Below are 25,840 nucleotides of genomic sequence, written 5' to 3'. Positions count from 1 at the left end.
GGGCTTTGGGGGGGAGATTAGGTCATGAAGGCTTTGCCCTCATGAATGGAATTAGTGCTCTTAAAAAAGAGACTCCCTTGCCCCCTCTGCCACATGAGAACACAGCAAAATGACAGCAGCCTATGAACCAGGAAGTGGGCCTTCACCAGACGCTGAATATGTGGATGCCTTGACCTTGGACTTCTCAGCCACCAGAAGTACAAAATAAATTTCTGTTGTTTTCAAGCCACCCAGGCTATGGTATTCTGTTTTAACAAATCTAACCAACTAAGATGAATCCGAGTTAGAGACCACCTAAGGAGGTAACAAGTGAGTTAGATAGAATGATCAACAGAAAGAGATTAGAATAAGAGATGACCATGATTATATAGGCCTCCTCAATTCAAAGAAATCTTTGAGAGAACAAATGGCAAAGTCTATAGAATATGAATACAAATGAAGTTAGAGCAATTTTTATTTAAGTATTAAAAGACAATACTACTTGGTAATATCATGACCAATTATCAAAAAATTACACTCTTAGCTAGTGACCACAAGATAATCAAGTTGTAACCATACCATATTAAATGAAATAATTCCAAATGCATTGTCATTTGATAATATTGTCACAGTAACAGTCCGTGGCCATCCAAGCTTCACATTTGCTGAAGGTTTCTAAAAAAAGACCCCAAAATAAATTAATAATTTAAAAATAAGAGGAAAAAAATAATCATTTTAACAAAATTTATCTTTAATTATTAAGAATGTGAATAAAAATACAAGAATACTTTTAATGCAGAGATTAAATACATTTAAACTCAGTCAACATGGCAAAAGATTCCCAGCAAGAATTCTTGAAAAAAGATTTGGAAATAATCACTGACTATCTACACTAATAAAAGACAAAGATGCAAATTGACCATACCTTCACTATGCCCATCAGCCAATCAGAAGAGAATGCAAATTAACCCAACAAAGATGGCCATTAAATTTGCATACGGCAGGCGGGGCAGCACAGTGCAATCTACCCACCCTGCCGTCTGCCGGGCCTGCCATCCATGTGCGTGGCGGCGCTACAGAGGGCCTGCCATCTGCAACCCAGCACGGGATCCGGGCCTGCCATCTGCCACTCGGGGAGCAGTCCTAAGCCAGCAAGTAGTTATCTCCAGAGGGGTCCCAGGCTGTGGAGGGCACAGGAGGGCACCACCCCTGCCAGTGCACAAATTTTTGTGCACCGGGCCTCTAGTTAAAATATAAATCATTACAATTATAAGTAATCAATGGCTAGTATTATATGTATTATAATTACTCTAATGTCATTACTGATGTGACAAAGAATAAAGTAAGCAGTATGAAATTCTATTCAAACATAATTCTTTTTCTTATACTTTAGAATGTGCTAAAATTTAATAATTAGTTATTCCACAAATCATAGAGTCAAATTAAAAATAAAATATTAAGCCCTAGCTAATATAGCTCAGTGGACAGAGAGTCAGCCTGCAGACTGAAGGGTCCTGGGTTTGATTCTGGATAAAAATATATTTTAAAAAATAATAATAAAATATTAAAACAACTTTTCTAATAAATGTAAGAAGACTTGTCTGCAACGTTACTCGTTATTCAACAACAGCATACAGGAATATTAAAAAAAAAAAAAAAAGAGTGTACAGCCCTAACTGGTTTGGCTCAGAGGATAGAGCGTCAGCCTGCGGACTGAAAGGTCCCAGGTTCGATTCCAGTCAAGGGCATGTACTTTGGTTGCGGGCACATCCCCAGTGGGGAGTGTGCAGGAGGCAGCTGATCGATGTTTCTCTCTCATTGATGTTTCTGACTCTCTCTCCCTCTCCCTTTCTCTCTGTAAAAAAAATCAATAAAATATTTTTTTTAAAAAAGAGTGTACAAAGCAAAACATGTGTGTTTCAAGTATCATTTTCATGAAAAGTTGATTATACTAATAATAAAAAATTCTCAATGCCCTTTAGAAAATTTAACTACAGCATTGTTATTAGTCATTGCCTCAACCTAACAGATTAACCCACAAAGGACAATTAAACCTTAACCTATTCAAGCATTTTTCCCAGAGATACTCTGAATTTATTCAAATGCATTGGGACCTCCCACTTCCATGCCTGCCTTTTTGTATCCTTCTCCTTTGAATTCAGAAGTCACGGTCATTTTTTGTGCATCTGGTAGCAGGGAAAGGACAAAAGAGAAAAGGGTCAAATGAAAGACAAGGTTTTCTTGAGCATCTGCCATGGGAATTCCTAAATAAGCTGAATGGATCCAAAAACTAGCTGTAGGATCTTCTAGAGAAGACTCTGAGGAATAACCAGACCGTGGAATTGCTAAAGAGGTTTTCAGTTCTGGCTTCTAGGAGAACCACCACTTACCAGCTAAATGGGCTTATCTCTAGAGAAATAGACTTGTAAGCATTACAAGATTTTTATGAGTTTAAGTTTTGGGTGGGGAGGATTTACCTGTAATGTTAAGTGAAAAACAAAAGTCTCATCGGGCTCTGGTATGTCATCATCGCATACTGCTATGTACACTGTCCTATTTGTCTCTCCCGCAGGTATAAATGCTGCAGCGTAGGTGTCAAAAAAGTCCCCGGTGTCTTCGCCGTACAGCTAGCAAATGTGAAATAGACAACTCTTACACAGCGCAGGGTTAGGGCAAGGGGACCTGACACCAACTGGAGCCATCAACAGGGAAAGCATGAATCCTCAGGTGACACTATGTTTTTTGTTCTGTTTTGTCTTTATTGTCTGAAGTTTTACATATGTCTCCTTTTTCCCTGGTTGGCCATTCCCACCCCAGGCAAGCCCCCACCGTCCCAGTGAAATGACACTGTATTTACAGATAAGATGTACAAAGGCAAATATTTAACAACCAATAATCATCTTCAAAAGACATTATAGCCGAAACCGGTTTGGCTCAGTGGATAGAGCGTCAGCCTGCGGACTGAAAGGTCACAGGTTCGATCCCGGTCAAGGGTATGTACCTGGGTTGCGGGCACAACCCCAGTAGGAGATGTGCAGGAGGCAGCTGATCGATGTTTCTCTCTCATCGATGTTTCTAGCTCTCTATCCCTCTCCCTTCCTCTCTGTAAAAAATCAATAAAATATATTTTTAAAAAAGACATTATAAAAAGAAACGATGCTGCACAAAAACATTTGCTTACGCTCTGGAACGTAAAGAAATCACTACATAGAAAAGTAATAACTATAAAGGAAAGTATGATGTGAATGTTTTTTCTCTGCCTTTTGATTGATCTGAAGTGAATTACAGCAAACCTAACAAGACAAACTGCAGCTAAAACTCTCCCAAACTAAGGGTTGAAAGTAGCCTGGCAAAATATATTAGAAAAATTAATTCTTTTCCCTATAATTTTCAAAGAAACTGCTCTTTCCAAAAATTTCAAAATGAAATTTTATTTATATTCTCCCACAGCTCCAACAAAGACACGATGCTTTTAGCATTCCAAACATACTAGTCATTATAAACTTTTCCTTAACTTTTTAAGACCTCATTCTATGTCAGCATTGCTAATAAGATTCTCAAGGGAACAATAATTGTGAAATTATAAAGCAGCAGCTTCTTGTGCAAATCTAAATGAGATTTCTTTTATTAATAACTCAAAATGAATAACTTAGTTACTAGAAAATAAACTATGATTTAATAGAAATAAAAAGTAAAGGACATGTATAGGCAAATTTTAGTCTAGCTCTAATTTTCATTTATAATAAATTATGTTTTAAACACTTGATCCAAGTAAGTTCCCAAGGGCCGGGGAAAAGTTGTTCTCATAATTTAATATACAAAGTGGCACAGTCATTTAGGAAATAATAAATATCAAGAGTCACTGAAACAAAGGGGAAAAACACAGTAATCCAACCAAAAAACTTATTTAACAATCCAAAAATCTGCCCAGCCGGTGTGGCTCAGTGGTTGAGCATCAACCCTTGAACCAGGAGGTCATGGGTTCGATCCTAGTCAGGGCACATGCCTGGGTTGCAGCGGGCTTGATCCCCAAAGGAGGGTGTGCAGAAGGCAGCTGATCAATGATTCTCTCTCATCATTGATGTTTCTATCTCTCTTTCTCCCTCTCCCCCCTTCCTCTCTGAAATCAATAAAAAATATATTTTAAAAAATCAATATGTATATAAATAGTTTCATTAAAGCAACATTTCTAAGAACACAAATTGACAACAACCTCAATGAAAAATAGTTGAGGAATGATTGGGAAATGATGACACCACTATCAAGAAAAGCTGAGAATAGACCAACTTGAAAAATGTATTATAATACAAGCAAAATTATATGTACAAGATTATCAAGTATAGTATATACTCAAAAATAATAAACTCAATAACTATATACATATATGTAATAAATTAAAAACTAGAAGCAATGCACAAAAGTGTAATATTAGATTTGCTGCATATGTAGTTTTTCTCTTTGTCTCTCTTCACATTATTTCAGAATGTGATCATATAACCTACTGCTTAAAAACTTCTTTCGGAAAACAAAAATCTCAAGCATTTTGAGCCTCAAATATAATAATATCCTTAGAGGTCATATCCTTAGAGGCAGTACTTTTTGGTTAAACATAAACACAACATGCACACTCAATTCATCCAATAATCAAACTGTGTGTAAGGGTTTAACAAATTCTACCTAATTTCAATGAAAGCTGATCTACCTAATTTCTCCTAATAGAGAGAGAGAGCTGTGAAATAACTAAGGATTTTTTAATTGCTTTTTTCTACTTGTAAATATTTTATATATTTACTAAAGCCACCTGACAATAGATAATATTTCTAAGCAGAGACAACTAGAATCCAAATTACCCAAAATAAAATATTCTTTTACTTAGAAATACTTATTGATATTTTTATTTTATTTGTTTTAAAATAAACATGAACATTTTAAAATAATCAGTCTATGTATTTTTTTTCAGTCTGTATCTTTAAAATACTATTATTAACAAACACACACGCCACCTTGGAGCACTCTATAAACCTGTATAAATGGAACAGTGTATATGCAAATCATTTATCATGATCAAACGACTCAGAATCTCAAACAGTTAAAAAAAATTCTTGCCATGGAAACTGAGGAATTTAATATATATTTCAGTAAGAATAGAACTACCATCGTTTCTTACCGACACAATTGCTGTGACATTTGCTGGCTCTCCTATCCTTTCGATGACAAGACGAATAACTGTTGTACTTGTTTCATTAACTACAAATTCCGTTTGTCCAGCAAACCTTATTTCTGTTTCTCCAAACACAAAAGGGATGAAGAAAGCTGAAAGAAGATTTACGAATAAAGATGTAGAGGGCATCCCTATGGGAGAAAAAAATTTGTTCACAAAACGTGTCTAATACATTTTCATTTGACTGTGTTGTCTACAAATAGAAACAGAGTGAACAGAACAAATAGAACAGAGTTACATAGTAAGCAACCACGACATAAATACAGCAAATATTAAGCCATCCAATTCAAATATGTGATCACAGAAATAAATTAAAAATCACAAACTCTTCTGTGGTTCCTTTTACTATTCATAACTATGTCTTATTCTTTATCTTATATATCAAGATAATTATAACTAACCTTAAACTTATCAAATTTAGTTTATTAAAAAAATGACCCTCCAGCCCTAACCAGTTTGGCTCAGTGGATAGAGCATTGGCCTTCAGACTCAAGGGTCCCAGGTTCGATTCCGGTCAACGGCATGTACCTTGGTTGCAGGCACATACCCAGTAGGGAATGTGCAGAAGGCAGATGATAGATGTTTCTCTCTCATCAATGTTTCTAACTCTCTATCCCTCTCCCTTCCTCTCTGTAAAAAATCAATAAAATATATATTTTTTTTAAAAATGACCCTCCAGCTCTAGCCGGTTTGACTCAGTTGATAAGAGCACTGACCTGCAGACTGAAGAATCCCAGGTTTTATTCCCAGTCAAGGACACATAGCTCAGTTACAGGCTCCATCCCGGCCCTGGTCAGAGCTCAAGTGCGAGGCAACCAATTGATGTGTCTGTCTCTCTCACATCGATGTTTCTCTCTCTGTCTCTTCACCTCCCCTCCACTCTCTCTAAAAATTAATTGGAAAATATCCTCAGGGGAAGATTAACAACAACAAAAATGACCCTCCATATTTATTCCAAGAAAAACATAAATAGCAACATGAAAGCTTAATTAAAGCCCATCTTCCCCCTAAATGAAACTAAAATACAAGCAAAAACCAAAAAATTACTGAATGGATAAATAATCCTAATGGGACTTACTCATCTATTTATTTGATCAAACAAATATAAGAGAACTCTTGAAACAGGTATACAAAGCAGTTTAAACTAAAAAATCTACAAATAAATTGATTTCTTTGTTGTATCTACGTTTTCCTTAAATTTGTCTTATTTGAGACTGCTTTCTAAAAGTTTTGTTACTGCAAGTAAATGCTATAACAGAAAACTCAAATTTCTCCCATTTTACCAACTAAAATACTAACACAACTTCCATGTTGCTTTAAGAACAAGCAAATTTGGCAAAGTGTGCATTTCCATAACTTCTACTATTTTCTTTTTACTACAATGTGCATGTCTGTGAGTCATCAATATTATTCCCACTTTCAGCACTGTGTGGCTCAAGTGCTTTCAAAAGCACAACAGAGCAGTGACCTCTTGAAAAGCACCGCTGTTTTGTAATGTAGATGTACCTCTAAAATGTGAACAATTTATCTCACGGATCATTAAGATTCCAATGGATTATGTGATTAGTCACACGAACATAACAAGTTCATGCATTTTAAAGGGAGTTGTATTATGAACTCTATAAGCCAAAAATGCTTCCTATTAATCTTTTTTAAAATTTAAGTTCTTTATTGTTTAAAGTATTACATGAGTCTCCTTTTTCCCCTATTGACCTCTCCCCAGCCTCTTCCACGCCCAGTACATGCCCTCCCCCCCTACTGCCTGTGTCCATTGGTTATGCTCATATGCAACTTCCTATTACTCTTTACCTTACTCAAGAAATAATTAAATTTTCATGCATGTGGTTATTCCCACGTGGCAATACATGGCTTTATATTTAGGAACCACGAAATAAGTAAGTTTTTGACATATGTTAAGGTTTAAATGAAATTTTCTCAGTCAAGTATATTCAAACATTGCAGTCTGAGATTGCTTAATGTCTCACATGTTTATGGCAGCAAAATCCACAGACAGGGATGCAGGGCTCAGATGGAGTCCAAAAAAGAGACATAGGCCAGAGGTTCTGGAGGACTAGGGCACCTTTTACTAGTACACTGTGCCTTCTTTCTAAGAAAGCCTGCCATGGGCGAAGGGACTGGGAAGAAATAAAATAGGTCTCCCTTACCAGCTGCAAACTCCTCCTTGACTTCTAAGCCAGGAAGGTTTACAGAAAGAAAGGAAATGAAAAATACGAGAGACAGGAAAAGGCAAAACCTGGGTGAGACAGGCAATTGGGAACAGGTCCAAAGACACCTGAAGAAGATTTTTTGAGGAATTCTAGGGCCAGAATGGTTTCACACCTCACTTATGACAAACCGTGGAAAAGAAATGAACTAGAAGGATCAACTTTGGTCCGTTGTGATTTTTTGAAAGAAAAATCTCAATCCCTTGAACATGAGATGTGATAGAACCTTGAGCTGAGAGAAAGAAGACACCTGAAAAAGTTCTAAGTGAGAAACAGTGCAAGTGAAAAGGGGAAATCATGACTAACTGGGAATATAAATTCTCAAAATTTGTCCTGCATAAGAATCAATTTAGACCTTTGTCAACATTCTTATTCTCACACCCAGAAACTCAGATCCAGTGAATTTAAGGTGGGGCCCAGGAATCTCCACTGAACAGGCAATCTGGTTGATTCTAATACAACTGATCCTTGGGATACACATTGAAATACACTGTCCCAGCATGTGAGGAAGAGTGTAGCTTTAAGTTAACTACTGAATTTTTCAATGCAATATGCTTGAACTTCCTGTAGGCTTCCTCATATATTTTTCTACATATTATTATATTGCATTTTAAGATTCCATATATCCTATAGAAAACTTATAATGACCTACAGATTGTAATCAGAACAGCAAATGCTTATATAGTATTGTCCTAGGTACTTTAACACTTACACAATAACACATTTAAACTCTGTGAAAAAAAGTACTAAAATTAATCCCATTTATAGATGAAGAAACTAAGAAAACAGATGAACGCATACAGTCTTATTTCGTTAAGTAAGCGGCTAGGCAGGATTTGAATCCAGGAGTCCACCTTTCGACTCTACCCCATAACCACACTATATTGCCTGTTACATTTTATTCATACAAATCATACATATCCCTTGAATAATATAGGTTATTTATGCTATCCATTTCAAAGAATTGAAATATTTTAAACTCATGCACAATAATCAAAACTACCATAAAACTGCATAATTATGAGTCTCCTAAAGGTTTGCACCTTATTATTCTGATCAACGTTACAATTATTTAACTGAAGCTAGTTCTCTTGACTACTTTAAATATTTAACAGCATCTGTTAATGTCAGGACCAATGAGTTCAAATGGTGTATTCTTGCAGTTTCCCAAGCAATTAGAGCTCTGAGATCTTGTGGTTAAGTCAGTAAATTCATTTTAAATTGGTGTACATTAGTGAGTTCTGGGACTATACAAAATGAACAGACAAGCGGATTGGAAAAGCCTCAACTTCAGAGACATCACTGATAATTGAATCTCCTCTGCTTTCATGCTTTCAACTTTAAGAAACGTTGCTGAGGCAAAGTTGGCACTCAATGGAAATTAAAAGATGAAGAAAAAGCTTTGAAGGTGAAGTTCCCACTGGAAAACAGGCATAATTATATAAATGCCAAACAGTTTCTCTTTTGGAATAACTAGGTACATTTTCCTCTATCATACTAAAAATGTAGTATTTGGAACTCTATTAAATTCAGAAGACTAGGTATTAGTAACTGACATAACACTTAAATCTTATATCTGTTTCAGGTCACTTTTTCTCATTAGATTTAATAAAAGTTTTGCATCATCCATCAGACCACCTATTTTAAACCTCTATAAAATAAATTTCAAACTATATTTAAAAATTATAATATGCTTATTTCATATTCTGTCACAACGGTCAAAGAGTAATTTTAGCAGTAATGTGTCATTCTTCTGCTCTGTAATGCATGATATTCCAGTACTCGAGCCCTCTCACTCCAACTAGCATCCATGTAATCCTCAAACCTCCCCCTCCTGCTCAGTATGATTGAAAGGAAATAAAAAGTGTTCCTGATCATAGATCTCTTATGGTGTTCAAGCAATATGAGATCTAGGTTACTTTCTTACTTCTTACTTCCTGAATTATACCATGAAATTCTGACAGAGTCCTGATAGCATGTAGGCACAAAGTCTTAGGTTCTCAGATTCTAGTAAACATATTCAGCCTGCCCAACAAGTTACCATTCTGGGGGGGGGGGGGGGGATAAAATTAGGAATATATTAGAATAGCTCCTACAATACAAATTGCTTGCTTTCAGAAGAGCAGCTTACATTTTAGCATAATATCTGTACACTTAGCACCTACTCTACATTGTGCAACACCATGTGCTAATCTTCAAGGACACAAAGGCCCGTAAGACATGGTCCTTGGCTCCAACATATCCACAGGGATGGACCAATCAAAGTCAACAAGACATAATTCTGAGACTTTTGCTTAAACATCAGAATGCAGAATCCCTGTACCACTGGGTTCAGGAGAGTGGTGATTACGGCCAGTTTCCTCCAAAATCTGGAAATGAAGCCAATGCAGCCATAGAGAGTTAAGAGGCAGAGAGAAGTCAAGTCTTCATAATCAAGTTTAGGTTCCTGAGTCCAGCCTTACACTGGCCTTTCAGTTACTGAGAAAATAAATTGCATTTTTTCTATAGTCAGTTTGGGTTGCATTTGCAACATCAATATTTATCCACTCATCTCCAATCTGTGACATAGTGAACTCGTGTTAGGATATACCAAGTGGAAGATTCCTCCTCCTCCATTCTGACATCCAACAGTCTTACTCTCTTCTAAATATTTGTGAAAGGATACCTCACTAGCTAACTCTCTTTCCCATTCTCATGCAACTATTACCATCTGTAATATTTTCCCCTCCACCTTGAAACTGACAATGACTAGTAAGGAAGTTTAGGACATGTAGGCAAACAAAAGATATCTTCACAATAGAACAAAGCAGGACAGGAGTGTGCTGCATTAACTCAGTGTTGATGAGTGAATGCCCTGCTGATTGTCACAAGGAGCCCTAATGTCAGGCTTCTTTAAATTTGTCTGGCATTAATTCTTCTCTCTTGCTTTTTTTCCAGGATGCTAGCTCTTTCTTCCTTTTTGAAAACTTACTGGTATTTGCTAACTGTATTCCCTACTTGGATTACTCAGCATATAAACATATTAAATGTCATTTATAAAACAACACTCACCTACACAATATATCCTAATAACTATGGAATTCTAAGTCTTGTTTATCTAGGATATTGCCTTCTTCCCATCTTGCCTCTTACGCATGGGTACTTTAGGAAAGGTAGCAAGTATAGTATATTCTGAGTAAATGGGAATAGCCTTCTATTTAAGTTTCAAAAAGTCTTTAGAAATAAGGAATAGAATAAAGTGAAATAAGAATGGGGACCCAATAGATGACAATGTAAAAAAAAAAAAACACCCACAAAAAATAAAGATTCAATTAACTTTGCTGATTTTGCAGTATCAATTTTCACACAAAAACTTTGGTCAATTTGAAAGTTAACTCTGTCTTTTGACGTTTCAGAATAAACAATTAACAACATCTGTGAGTGGCAGAACAAAATGAAAAAACAAAGATTATTAGTGCAGAATTGACTTTTTAGCTTCAGCTGTTGCCTTGTCAATGCTGTGGCAAGCTTCTTCCCACGGTAAGACCACCAGGTAATTAATACTGAAAATATGATCTGAATAGAGCAAGGTTTTCAAGTTTAGAATTACTTGAATTCTATTACATTTACTAAAGGGTATTCTAAAACTATAGAATTACTCCTGTGGAACAAGAGAAGTTTTATCATCCATATCATCAATTATTCAGCCTCTAAGAATTCTTAATCTGTGTTATTGTACTTGGCCAGTACTACAAAAAAAATTGATCTTTCCTTCTTCCATACAGAGCAAAATTTAAATTTGCAACTTTCAAAAAACATTGAATGTTACAAGGAGAGAAAATGCTAAATATTTTTAAATGATAAAGGGGGCAGTCTCTTACAGTTTTTTAAACTATATGAAATGTTTATCACCTTTATTTTTATTTTATTTAAAAATTTTAAGAAATACATATATTATTTTATTCATCTTTAAAACACATAGACACACATGGAACTGTGTTAAAAAGGTAAACAATGAAAAGTAAGTTTCCCTCACAACATTCCTACTTAGTCAATTACAGTTATCAACATCTTCTGTCTCAAAAGATCATCTATGCATATATGTCCATAGGAGAAAATGCCTGTATAGACTTTGTTTTCTTCTGCATAACAGACTATAGGAATCAACATTATTTTTCAAGATGGTGGTTAATAAGTAGATAGATGATACATAGATAATTAGACAGATAGATAATAGACTTCAGTGTAGACATTCATGATGGAAACACAGTTATTGTCTCAACCACACACCATCGTCATTGTAGGTCCTGTATGTTAGAAATTATTGTAATATTAATCTTCCAGTTAACTAATACTTTCATTGGGCATAGAATTTCAGGTGAAAATACATTTTCCCATTATTTTTGAAAGTCGTGTTCCATTGTTACAGTCAGAAAATCCAAAATGCTTCTGATTCTAAAGTGATGCATGTAATTGCTTATTTGTGTTGTTCACTGCTCTGGAAGATTCTTCTCTTTGTCCACAGGTGTTATGAAATTTCACAGGATTTTCTTGGAATGGGTTTATTTTTGTCCCTTTGGCTGAGCAATCTCCTGCAATCTGACACTTATCCTTCAGACCTGGAAAATTTCCTTATACTATTTCACAATGATTTTGCCCCTTCCGTTTTCACTGTTCTTTCATCCTAAAACTCCTATTATTTAATATCGGTATTCTGGGGCTGAACCTTTCATTTTCATATCTTTATTTCGCTCTCATTTCTAATTCTTTGATTTTTGCCCTACTTTCTGAGAATTCATCATTAAATTTCAATTCTCCTACTAATTTTTTTATTCACACTATTATGTTTTCATTTCTAAGAATTTAATGGTATCCTGTTATTTTTCCATTAACAGAATACCACCTTTTATCTCTTGGAAAATACTGTTTTTTAAAAAAAAAATCTGTTCTCTCTGTACTTTCTGTTTCTTTCTATTCTATAATACTTATTAGATACCATCTACTCTTGCTGCAGGACCTAGGCACCTGCATTTTCTAAATGAATTATTTGTACTCATGGCAGTTAAGGGACAGAGCTTTATGTAATAAATCCAGAGCCTTCAACCCAGAACAGGCCCTCAGACACATGCTGTTTTTTAGTCCAAATTGTGTTTCCAAAATAATACTAAAAGAATTGGTGTATTTAAAGATTTAATATTTGAAGATTCTGCATTTTTAAAAAAATGAATTTCAAGATTATTTTTAAAAATTACCAAAACTGGCAAATCTGAGTCCACACTTTCACATAAGCTTATCAATTGGAAGGACTTAGCAACAGCTGTTATTTAGACAGTTTGTTCTCCTATACCCTGCCAATGTCTCCTCAGTGTAGGGTCAAAAGGAAAAAAAAATATTTCTTATATTGTCATTCAAAGCAGGAAAAAACAGACACAATTGTGCACGCACGCACTCACACACCTTGTGGGCTGCCTCCTTGCAGTGTCCCAGGAATTTGATTTTATAAGACAGTGGCAAAGCATTCCTGGCAGTGCCTACCCGGATATCCTGCCACAGATGCTATGAAGGCTCTACCTGGACACTGCCAGTGTCCCTGAGTATTAAGCCCCCAGTTATCTCTAATAGGAGGCAAGTGGTAGCCTCAGAGTCAGTCTTGGGCTCTACTGCCATCTTCCCAACTGTGTGGCTTTGTAGATGTCAATTCTCTTCTTTTGGCCTCGAAGTGGTAGCCTCAGAGTCAGTCTTGGGCTCTACTGTAGTCGCTGCCATCTTCCCAACTGTGTGGCATTGTAGATGTCAATTCTCTTCTTTTGGCCTCGAGTTAAAAGGTGGAAAAAAGAACAGCTATAGCATTAGGGCAGCTGTGAGGCACAGTATACCATGAAGTGCCAGATTCTAGGCGCTAGACCTTCAAGGTTCACATGGTCAAGAGACCAAAGAAAACAGGATGGATTGGGCATCTAAGACTCTCCCGTGTGAGGACCATCCTCCAACTGATAGCTGGTTTTTATTCTATTTCCTTAACCAGTTACTTGAAGCAATTGCAACATATCTAGCCATACCATTTGCAAGCCACTTCCTAGCCATTAAGAGTTTAAACTGTTCACTGGAATTCAGACCAATGGACTAGTTGGTTAGTGCCAATTTTCATGCAGAAAATAAATGCATCAGGGCCCATCAGCTGTGCCCTTACAGCACTCTGCCACATACTAGACAGGCAGTCACTCAACTTTGTGAGTCTACTTTCTCATCTGTAAAATGAAGGAAGAAATTGACCTTACCTAGCTATTTTCACCTTGCATTTATTTACAAATTATCCGTTTTCTAATTCATCCATTTCTTTTTAAAGAGTAATTTCTCCATCCAGATTGGTTTATTATAGTATTTATAACTCATAAATTGAACATTAATTTAGTTTTCATTAGTGTTTAGCTCCTAAAACTATGGTTTTGCTCCAAGTATGGCTTTGGCTGTATCTTGTATGTTTTGATAAGTTGAGTTCTTGCTGTTATGATATTCTAAAAAGCTTGTTACTGCGGACATTAGTTCCTGTGTAACACAAAAAGTATTTAGAATTGGGTTTTCTCTTGTTCCTCAGAAGGGAATTTTTAAAATTTATTACTTTTTTGTTTCTTTTAATAAAAAGTAGGCTTTTTTAAAAAAACAATAACACTGTATTTTTCTGGTAGTCATTTTCACTTAATAATTGTGACACGAAACAGAATATCATTAACAATGATATATAGAAAAGTAAACCTTCTGTTCTTTGGTCTTGTCTGAATGTTGTTAAGGTAAAGAAGTTTCTTTAAAGTGACCACACTGGCTAAATACGTGACATTCAAATGACTTAGGTAAAGTGCTAGAAGATCACTTATGGTCCAGCTAACCAGTTCCTCTAGCCCATTTGTAAGGTATTTATGTGTCATGTGATCCATTTCCTAACCGAAACAAAATACTATATAGATAATCAATTCCTTCAATTAATAATTTTCAAATTTTCCACAGGGTCCCTAAAACTGTATAAAATTCTAATATTAAAATAAAAGCCTTAACTTGAACACCCTCTACATTTCCCCCAGCTACTACAATCCTTTCACAACTTTAAAATCTATAAAACCTAAGCCTAGATTACAAACATTTCCATCCCAAGAAGCTTGAAGCCAATGACCTTACAACATTAATTTATTTCTTCATCTATCTCACACACATTGAACTTAAGAAATAGATTTAATGTCATATGAGCATGCTACAATATTTTGTCAATACACTGCATCGCTAAGGAACATGACTGAGTTGAGCTTTTCTTGCTGTCCAATTACAGAGTCACTTATAAATTTAAAGTATCATGATAAAGCCTAAAATCCATTTTTTATAAATCTCTATAATGCTTAGTAAGATTACAAAAGTATCTCTACCAAGCAGATCAAAATTACCAAATGCTAAAATAATCTTCACAGAATCCACTGAATACTGTTTAGCTCCCTCTGAAGTGCCACTAACTCCAGAGTAAACTCAGTTCAGGCTGGTTTTGTACTGATAAAAATGTTAATAACATCTATCAAAACATTTTTAAATTCTATGTCAAAGTTTTAAATTTTTCCAGTTTAGGGAAAACCTAGGAGTTTATCAATATTAGATCACTGAGCCCTAGCCGGTTTGGCTCAGTGGACAGAGCATCCGGGTTGTGGACTTGATCCCCAGTAGGGGGCATGCAAGAGACAGCAGATCACTGATTGATTCTCTCTCATCACTGATGTTTCTATCTCTCTCTCCCTTCCTCTCTGAAGTCAATAAAAATATATTTTAAAAATAAAAATTAAAAAATAATAGATCACTGAGATGGATCTGAGCTGCAAATAACATTTTGCAAGACGTGATTTTTTAATTTTAAATAAGGTTTGTTAGGTCTACTTTAACTCCTCATTACAGAGAAGCTAATGCCTAATAATATATTGATGTTACTCTTTCTTGCTTTCATGAACATGCTTTATAACTGTATCTGTGCTTTTCTCAAAGCATTCATTCTAACTCACATAATTTTTTTTCTTACCTTTAATTTCCACTCTTTTGGACCTTTCATGGCCATAATCTACCACCTACACATATTCTAAAATTAAATGTTTCTCTTCCTTTCTTCCTCTTAAATGATACAGGGTTTGTTTTTGTTGTTTTAAATGCAGCCAAACTGTTTCAGTACTACGCTAGAGATTGGGGAGATCACCGGGTTAGATTTTATTGAAAATTTCCTATGGCTGTTTGTAATGAAAAGCATAAATTCCTTGGAATCCTCAGTATGTAACAAGTATGAACTAGTCCACAACACCCATAGTGCAAATATGTCACCATGTTATTACTTCTCCAAATTAAATTAAATTAAATCCTATCAAGACTCCAAGCATCATGCTGAAAGGAAATCCGGTTTTACCTCTTGGAGGGCCCCTATTTTTATGCTCCCAGAACACCAGTGGCTATGCATTCCGAAAAGTCTGGTGTCTCTCAGACTACAGTGTTCCAGGTGCCACTGAGCCTCAGGACCTGGTGCCTTGTCTGAACCTAGTCCTCCTCCATCTGCCGGGCCTGCTGCTACAGGCCGTGGCCTCCAGGCCACACCGGTCCCCCCTCCTGGCATAAGTCAGCACTATCTTTCAGAGGAGGGCCACTCCACTGCCTATCCCACTTCTTCAATGCTATCTTCGGGCCAGAGTCCCTAACCAGCTCTCCCCAGCTTCAGAGTTTACTGCCAAGTCCTTTCAGAGCTTAGTCTTTTCGTTCATGCACACAAGTTTGGAAGGGCTTAAAGGAAACCTATGTGTGGCATGTAGACCCTATTGATGTGCTTGGCTCTAATATCCATTCATCATCTGACCACATTCAAAAAATAATCAGTCTCTACTATGTTCCAGGCATTGTCTAAGTTCCGGGCATGCAGCAGCAAACATGCCTAAACCAAGACATTAAAACAGAATTTCATTTTGAAATTCTTTTTTCTAGGTAAAGGAAAAGGTAAACCCTCTTTAGATCAGTTGTTTACCCTCCACACTGATAGGTAAACAGTTACTGAAAATGAATTGTACATCTTAATACACTTGAAATTAGAGTAATATTTCTTCTTCTTTGTTTTCATGACTGCATCAATAATACCTTTTTTATATTTTAAACACTTAGGGGATTTCATTTTCATTCCCTCAACATTCTCTTTCTCCATTTCCACACACTGTCTCCAAATATGGAACACCCACTCTAAGAATAAGCCAACACCTATGCTTCTGACCCCATTCGTTCATGTTTCTTTATTTACTCCTATTAATCTATCTATCTCTTCTCTTCCTGCCCTCCCTTCATTCCTCTCTCCAATCTCCCTTGCACCCAAATGCAGTCTTCTTACCTACAATTACCCATCTTCAGCCCTGCTGCTGCTTTAAGCTTCCACCTCAAATTTAAACTTTCCACCACAAATTTAAACTTGGAACAATCTAAGGTTTTTCTAGTCCCTATAAAAAAAATTCCCAATTCCAACTCTTAAATTTTCACATAAACTCCAACTAATATTCCTCAAAGTGTGTTCAGTGCAATGCTATGCCCACATTTTGACCAGACTAAAGAATTCTATTGTGAATTATGGTTAGAAAGTGTTTGCATGGACACTATATTTTCTTAAATATTCAAAATACTTTAGCATATAACAAGCACCAAGAAAGCCTAAACACAGACTTAACCTTATTTAAGTCATTATTTCCCAAACCTACGACTACAGAACAATTTCCCCCTGTTGATTCCTAATAATACCCTGCATAACTCATATAATCAGTCAACTAGTTAGACATTTCCACCTAGCTACCCCACAGTCTCTAGCAAACTACTTTGACTACAGGAGGCAATAAGCCTTCTTAAGTAAAGCCCTAAGCCTCATGAATCAAACAATAGCTGCATTATTATTAATTCATCAAATTCATATTAACAAACCCAAAGCTTCCACAAAGACATATCAAGAAGTAGGACTTGAAATTTGGGGAAGATGGCAGGGTAGGTAAACACCTGTACTCACCACCTCCCACAGCCACATCAAAATTACAACTAAAATACAGAATACTCATCATCCAGAACCAATTGAAAACTGGCTGAATGGAAGGCCTACAACTAGAATAGTAAAGAAGAAAGCACACAGAGACTGGTAGGAAGTGCGGAGGCAAGAAATGAGCTGGTCCAGCATCCACATGGGTGGCTTTTTTAATTGGGAGGGAGATCATCTCTGTGGAGGCCACCAGGAGGAGCGAGGATTCCCAGCCCAAGGTCCCAGAGCTGGGAAAAGAAGTCCCTACAAGCAGTAAGAATTACAGGCTATAAAAATCAGTGTGGATTAGGGCTCAGTGACACAGAGGCTGCTGGAGAATCAGTTGTTCTTTTACAGCCACATCAAAATTACAACTAAAATAGAGAACACTCATCATCCAGAACCAATGGAAAGCTGGCCGAATGGAAGTCATACAACTAAAGTGGTAAAGAAGAAAGCACACAGAGACTGGTAGGAGGTGCGGAGGCAAGGAATGAGCTGGTCCGGCAGCCACATGGGCAGCTTTTTTAATTGGGAGGGAGATCATCTCTGTGGAGGCTGCCAGGAGGAGCGAGGAGTCCCAGTCCAAGGTCCCAGAGCTGGGAAAAGAAGTCCTTACGAGCAGTAAGAACTACAGGCTATAAAAATCAGTGTGGATTGGGGCTCAATGACACAGAGGCTGCTGGAGAATCAGTTGTTCTTTTAAAAGGCTGGCACCATGAACTGAACTTACAAGGTCCTGCTTCCTCTGAGCTCCAGAACCAGCGTGAGGATCTGGGGAACACAGACACATATGAGGAGGAATTGGATTATCTGGCATCAGGGCAGGAACTCGGGGGCGGCTTCTCCCAGATGGAAGTGCTTGCAGGGATCATTGTTCCTATGCTGGGACCTCCCTGGTCACAGGGATGACTGGCAGCCATTTCTGTTTGCTCCACCCTGGTGATTCCCTAAGACCTCACCTCATCCAATTTACAACCCACCCAAGCTGTGTGCAGTGGCTTTTGAATATTAATGGCCTGTCCTTGCTCAGGCTAAAATCTCTCAAACAAGCTGCAGCTGGGTCAGGGTGCCGCAAACGTATCAATAAAAGACCAAAGACCTGGCACCAGTACCAGCCTGCCTTCCTTCACAGTTGGGCCTCATCTGGGCACTTCCAAACTGAATATAAAGAGGAGGAATCTGCAGATCTCTCTGTAGCTCCTACTGGGTGGCCCCAGGCAGTGGCTGACTCTGCACCTCCCTAAAGACCCAAAAGCAAGTGTACCCAGTGGTCAGTGTCAGACCAGACCAGATTACAACTCTACTCATCCATAAGCAACACACTCAAGGGCAGACTCAGTGAGAACCAAAGCCCCACTGAAGCAAGTCCTGCTCCACAGGGGTGTCTCCTGCATAGCAGCTCTACCACTGTAGTTGCAGCTGGTCCTCACAGGCAATTGGCCTGGAGGTCAATTCCTCCCAGTGACACCAACAGCAATCAAGTCTAATACAAGACTGTGTTCACAGCCCACAAAGGGTTGCACCTAGAGCTCCCAGCTCAGGTGACTGAGGAGGCTGAGCCACTGGGCCCTATGGAACACCTACTACACAAGGCCATTCTAACAGCTCAAAACGACATAGCAGCTCTACCCAATACATAGAAACAAACACAAGGAAGCAGCCAAAATGCAAAGACAAAGAAACATGTCACAAATGAAAAGGGAAATATGTAAAATGAACCAGAACATCTTGTACCAGCAAAGAAGCTATCAAAGATTAATGGAGTAATGTCAATGGGATACAAGAACATGAAAGTGTTCCTACTGGCCAAAGACTAAAATCTTTGTGCATCTAAGAGAGTAATGACTACAACTATTTGTAACATACTGAATATACAAATCCTGGTGTTCATAAGAATAGATAGATGATAGATAGATAGATAGATAGATCGATAAAGCTCATTGGTCTCCACTGAAAGTAACTAGGGCATCAACTCCTTACTCTGAAATTAACATTTAAATTGGAGGAATTAAATATTTATCCTGTTTATCCTGGATAAACACCTTTTCCAGGTAACCCAATTGCCTAGTTGTTAAAGGAAAAGTTCTTTCTTAAAAAATTCTAGCTAATGTGGCAAGAATGACAGAGTTAGAAAAGTACCTGTTTTTAACTCCTAATAAAATAATTTTAAAATGATCATTCAGAGATGAAAGAATTAGATAAAAATCAACTCAAAATGGGTTACAGTAAACTCTCTGACATTTTGGTTAGAAATATTTTTTTCTGATATATTGCCTCAGGCAAGGGAAACAAAAGAAAACTAAACAAATGAGACTAAATCAAACTAAAAAATGTAAAGGCAACCTACTGAATTAGAGAAAATATCTGCCAATGATACATCCAATAGGGGTTAATATCTAAAGTTTATAAAGAGCTCATACAATTCAACACCAAAAACCAAACACTCCAATTAAAAAATTGGCAAAGGACCTGGATACTTGTCCAAAGAGAACATGCAGATGGCTAATAGACATATTAAAAGATGCTCAATATCACTAACCATCAGAGAAATGAAAATTAAAACCACAAAAAGATATCACCTCACACCTATCAGAATGGCTACCATCAATAAATCAACAAACAAGTGTTGATGAGGATATAGAGAAAAGGGAGCCCTCATGCACTGTTGGTGGAAATGCAGATTGATGCAGCACTATGGCAAACAATATGGAAGTCCCTCACATAATTAAAAATGAAATTTCCTTGTGGTCCAGTGATTCCACTTCTGGGTATATATCCGAAGACACTCAACACACTAATTCAGAAGGCTATATCCACCCCTAGTCAGTGCAGCATTGTTTGCAATAGCCAAGATATGGAAACAATCCAAGAACCCATTAATAGACCAGTGGATAAAAAATTTGTACATATATACAATGGACTATTACTCAGCCATAAAAAGAATGAAATAATAGCATTTGCCATAACATGGGTGAACTTACAGAGTATTAGGCTAAGTGAAATGAGTCAGACAGAGAAAGACAAATACTGTCAATTTATTTTATGAAGTACAACAGACCCTTTCAGAAAATTAGTCAAGATTTGAAATATACAAATACATAAAGGCAATCACCTGCACAACTGAATTAGTGTATCTGACAAACTACACATTATTGAACTGGATTTGTCTTTACTTAAAGCCCAATTCTCAATCAAGTGATTTACTAAATTTCTCTCTAACAAAATAACATTTGCTTAAAGCTTCCACAATTTGTCTTAGAATAAAAAATAAATTTTCTCATTTTGATAGCTCAACCAGTCATCATTTAGATGACTCCTCATGGAAAAGGCAGAATCATCAGAGACTTGAATTCAGTGCATCTCAGACAACATCCAATCACATTTCTGATTTTAACATATCCTAGATAGGTCAATCATTATGCCCGCCACTACCATCCTTCCCTTTTTAGGAAAACCTATAGCCCAGGGTGAAGGAGGAGTCATTGATTGCAAATTGTTCCTTTGTTTTCTCACAATGTGGGTGCTTTAAATGTCGTAATTAATTGGCAAAGATCTGTGCAAAGAAAGTTGGAAGTAATAAATCTGCAAGCCATACCTGAAGCATTTGCCCCATAATATGGCCCTGGGCCTAACAGAATGTATATAAGAAATGGGATACGGGCCCTAACTGGTTTGGCTCTGTGGATAGAGCGTCGGTCCGCGGACTCAAGGGTCTCAGGTTCGATTCCGGTCAAGGGCATGTACCTTGGTTGCGGGCACATACCCAGTAGCAGGTGTGCAGGAGGCAGCTGATCAATGTTTCTCTCTCATTGATGTTTCTAACTCTCTATCCCTCTCCCTTCCTTTCTGTAAAAAATCAATAAAATATATTTTTTAAAAAAAGGAAATGGGATACATTTCTTCTAAATGCATCCTTGCTTTTTTATCCACCCTCCCTATTGCCTGCAATATGTAACCAAGAGAACTGAAAAATATGTTTACACAAAAACTTGCATACAAATGTCCATAACATAATAGTCCAAAATAGAAACAGTCCAAATGCCCATCAACTAATGAATGGATAAACAAAATACTCATACAATATTATTCAGCTATAAAAAAAATAAAGTGGTGAAACATGCTACAACATGATGAACCTTGAAAACATGATATGTGAAAGAAGTCAGATGCAAAAGGCCATGTATTTATATGATTCCAATTATATGAAATGTCCAGAACATGCACATCTGTAGAGACAAAAGTAGATATGTTGCCGTGGACATGGGGGTGGGGAGAGGGTGGGGAGTGAAGCAGATTGGTAAGTGATTTCTTTTTTTTATATAAAAAATTTATATATGTGTGTGTGTGTGTGTGTGTGTGTGTGTGTGTATATATATACATATGATTTCTTTTTGCAGTGATGAAAATATTCTGGAATAGACAGTGGTGACAGTTGCACAACTTTGTAAATATAGTAGATACCACTGAAAAGTCACTTAAAAATTATTTTTCTCTTTGCTAAGTGAATTATGTCTCATTTTCTTAAAAATTAAAACCCACCCTGCACTTCTAGCCCTTTCTTTCAACAGTTCCCATCAAGTTTATTTTATGTATATCTGGGACAACTCATCTGGATCATTCTTACCTCGGCTCCTTAGATCCAAGCTTCTCCCCAGGGCCTTCTCTGTACTTCTTTCTACTTCCTCTCCTCCACCAGTTTTCAAAGTCCAGATCAAGTCCCACTTTTTCCAAAACATTTTCCATCCTTACCTGACTAGTTTCTCCTGCTCATCAATGCTGTTGAACTTATGTGAATAATATATAAATGATGCTAATTATAGCTGCAGATAGGGCTTTTTCTCTATATCACAGATTGGAAATATAGAAGAGAATGCAATTCTTTCATATATATTCTCAAAATTTTATTGCTCACTTGCAAGGCTTGTTTCTGAAATAGTTCTCTATATTAGGCCTTCTTTCAGTCCTGCTCATCAATGCTGTTGAACTTATGTGAATAATATATAAATGATGCTAATTATAGCTGCAGATAGGGCTTTTTCTCTATATCACAGATTGGAAATATAGAAGAGAATGCAATTCTTTCATATATATTCTCAAAATTTTATTGCTCACTTGCAAGGCTTGTTTCTGAAATAGTTCTCTATATTAGGCCTTCTTTCAGTTAAACATTATTTGAAAAGTATAAAAATGTATTATTTTACTTCCAAATAAATACATAAATACAACTTTGCAAAAACAGTGTTGCATTAAAAGTTGAGCTAAATTGAATTACTGCCCATGACATGGATTAAAGAATAATATCAGTCTAATTATCCTAACAAAAGGATGATAATAGGCAGTGTTTCCTTCAGAGGAATCTGAATATACTAGTATACATGAAGTATATGAATATTACCTAATTATCAGAATCCATAACTAAAGCTAAAAAGATTTTCTTTTCAATTAACACATAAATACAAACCCTTGATTATTTCCACAATATGCCTCAGAGCACTTGTTCATTTGTTATAACACTTTAAAAATTTCTTTTCTCTTTTACCCATATTCTCCATGGAATTCTTTCTTGCAGAAAGAAAGCAAAGTCAATGTAAAAAATTAAGAGTTGCTTCTTCTTTGTTAATTTTCAGTCATCTTAATTAATTCATATATATATGACTATATATATATATATATATGTATATATATATATATCTTCTGTTTATTGTGCATTCTGCATGCAGAATTAAACTATTAAGAGTACCACACAATGCTTCATTTCATTTGAAGCTATTCTGTACCTTTCAACCTGAGCCACATTTCAACAATGGCTAGTAATAATTACAATCACCCACTTATTAGCTTGGCATTTCATTTTCCTTCCCCTATTGTACCCTACAGTTGAAGGCAGGGAAAACTCTCTATTGATTAGTTGTTTAAGACCAGCAACAATAACTGTGCTGGAGAGAAGGCTACTTGGAGGGGATTACATAAGAGCCAGAACTCGAGACTCAGACAAGAACAGCAAATTATAAATCCAAGTACTTCATTGCAAGTAACCAAATTGGCTAGTTGAAATGCTAATTGCCTTTCAGCAAAACTAAAGACAGACAGGGAACCTTGTGCTTCAAAGAATAAAATGCATTTTTACTCTACTTCTGCACTATTGTCTTGCTGAGAAACATTTGAAATCTATTCACAAAGGTAGCTCCTTCCCTAACCTTTAAAATGTGGGAAATTTATTTAGCCCCTTCCAGCACCTCCAATGTGCTGATGTGCCAAGATGTGAACAGATGGTTGGACTTAAGCCCTGTTAAGCCCCTAATAAAGTAAAGCATGAAAGAATTCTATGCTCAAATACATAGTGCAAATTAAGAAAATGTGCCTAGGGAAAAGGAATTTTGAATAGCAAATTTATAAAATTAAAATAATCAAATAATACATGCATATTTTCAATGTAATTCCATCCAAATGCACATGGAAGAGCTATCACTGTCTCTCTCTCAAAGAGATCCCAACCTCCCTTTATACCCAATAATTTTGTATTAGTTCAAAACTCATTTGGTAACAACTATTCCAGCACCCAGTTTCCCCATTTATATGAAAGAGGGTCCATTCTGTGTTATTAGAATCATGAATAAATGAATGAGAAATGCCCTATCGGCATCCTGCTCTCATTCTGAGGTACAGCCAGAATTATGCCTGACTGCACCAGAAAGGGCCCCATGACCACCTGCCCAGAAGCTGGGGGAGGGACCCGGTCTGGTACATTTCAAAGCGTATAGTGTGTCACAGTGGAATCAGAAAACACAGTCTTTGTCCTACCACAACCACCAGTGTCCCAGCTCCACCCTTCTCCTTCTCTGCCACACCTCAACCAGGGCAACAGAACACAGGTGCTGTGGCTTTCTCTGTGGCCTCATATCCTGGCATGTTGGGGATCCCCCTATACATGTGAAGATGCTCCCTGACCCCCAATCCTGCCTTGCATCCATTTCCATGGGGAAATCAACTTTCTACACTACTTCATTCTGCCTGAGATAGAAAGAGTCCAGTTTATTAGGAGTATGTTTATCTTCATTTCTCAATAAATATCTTTATTTATACGAAATTTGAGCTGCCTGAAAGTGCTAGAATACTAAAACTAAATAGAGCTTTAAACTGTAAATGGTTTCAATAACTCTCACTCTGATTCAGCCTTTTAACAACCAGAAAAAAAGTTATTTCCAAGTCAGAGAGATAGAGATGAATACTCAACTGGGTGTAATACTTAACTGTGTGCTTTTTCCCACAAAATGAGAGAAGTGCCCATCCAAATCTCTCCATGGTAGCACACTACATTTTATGTTCAAATTAAACACTCATCATCTAAGGAGCTCAATATGCTTTATAAGAACCTGGAAATTGTCTAGATTCATTATTCTACATGAGATAAAAGTGGTGATGACACAAAGCTTCCACTGTATAGATTTTGGACCCAGTACATAAAATGATGACTTATCACAGGTAAGAAGGTGACAAGACAATTTATTCAATATATTAACCACTTTGCTAAACTCTAGAAATATACAATACAGTCAATGTCCTCAAAGATTTTGTATCTTAATCCGGGCAACACTGAAATTTTCAATAACAGTAAGACAGCAATATAAAAAAGGGTAGGAGGCAGTATTTGGTTGAGTGGCAATAAATCAAACATCTAATGACCAAGTTAACCTGCTAACATACTTCTCACATATTAGTTTATGGGAAGGTACACATAACTAAAATATAACTAAAATCATAACTGGAAAAATAGAATATGTGACTTTAAGTCTCAAATTTTAAGGTTTCAGTTTCCCCAGATATAAAACAAAGGGGTAGGTCTAGTTTGCTCAAAGTCTCCTCCAGGGTTTAAGTATTTCGATATTGTGTTCACAGCCTATAATTTCTGAACAGTAAAAGATCGCAGACTTAATCAAAGGCAAAATGTGTTTCTTGGTGGGTCCTTCCAGTTTCTTCACCTACAAATCAGGATAATAGCATTTGATCATTAAATATAAAGTTAGTCTATTCAAAAGGCCCAGGAGAATTCCTGGCATGGAGTAGAGTCCCAGGGGTCCTCAAACTTTTTAAACAGGGGGCCAGTTCACTGTCCCTCAGACCGTTGGAGAGCCGGACTATAGTTTAAAAAAAAAACAACTATGAACAAATTCCTATGCACACTGCACATATCTTATTTTGAAGTAAAAAAAACAAAACGGGCACAAATACAATATTTGTATTTGCATGTGGTCCGCGGGCCGTAGTTTGAGGACCCCTGCTCTAGCCAGTATCACATACCCAGGGAGGGAGGGGACAGGAGATTGTCTGATTTCTCCCACTCAGGTGCCTAGTTTAATATTCTTTCCTGCTGCTCACCCAGGCTTC

At 36.8% G+C, this 25,840-nt stretch overlaps 1 protein-coding gene across 1 annotated transcript in view; it reads right to left on the bottom strand.

Moving 5' to 3' along the window:
* Positions 1–25,840, bottom strand: part of ADGRV1 (adhesion G protein-coupled receptor V1) — a 481,118-nt gene that overhangs the window by 450,543 nt on the left and 4,735 nt on the right. Inside the window, 3 exon segments of the mRNA XM_006775582.2 lie at positions 559–654; positions 2,457–2,606; positions 5,147–5,331. Coding sequence (XP_006775645.1) covers positions 559–654; positions 2,457–2,606; positions 5,147–5,331 — 431 coding nt within the window.

This window comes from Myotis davidii, unplaced genomic scaffold, assembly GCF_000327345.1.
Source record: "Myotis davidii unplaced genomic scaffold, ASM32734v1 scaffold44, whole genome shotgun sequence".
NCBI lineage: Eukaryota > Metazoa > Chordata > Mammalia > Chiroptera > Vespertilionidae > Myotis > Myotis davidii.
The sequence above is the reverse complement of the archived record's forward strand: the minus strand, read 5'-3'. Positions and strand labels throughout refer to the sequence as shown.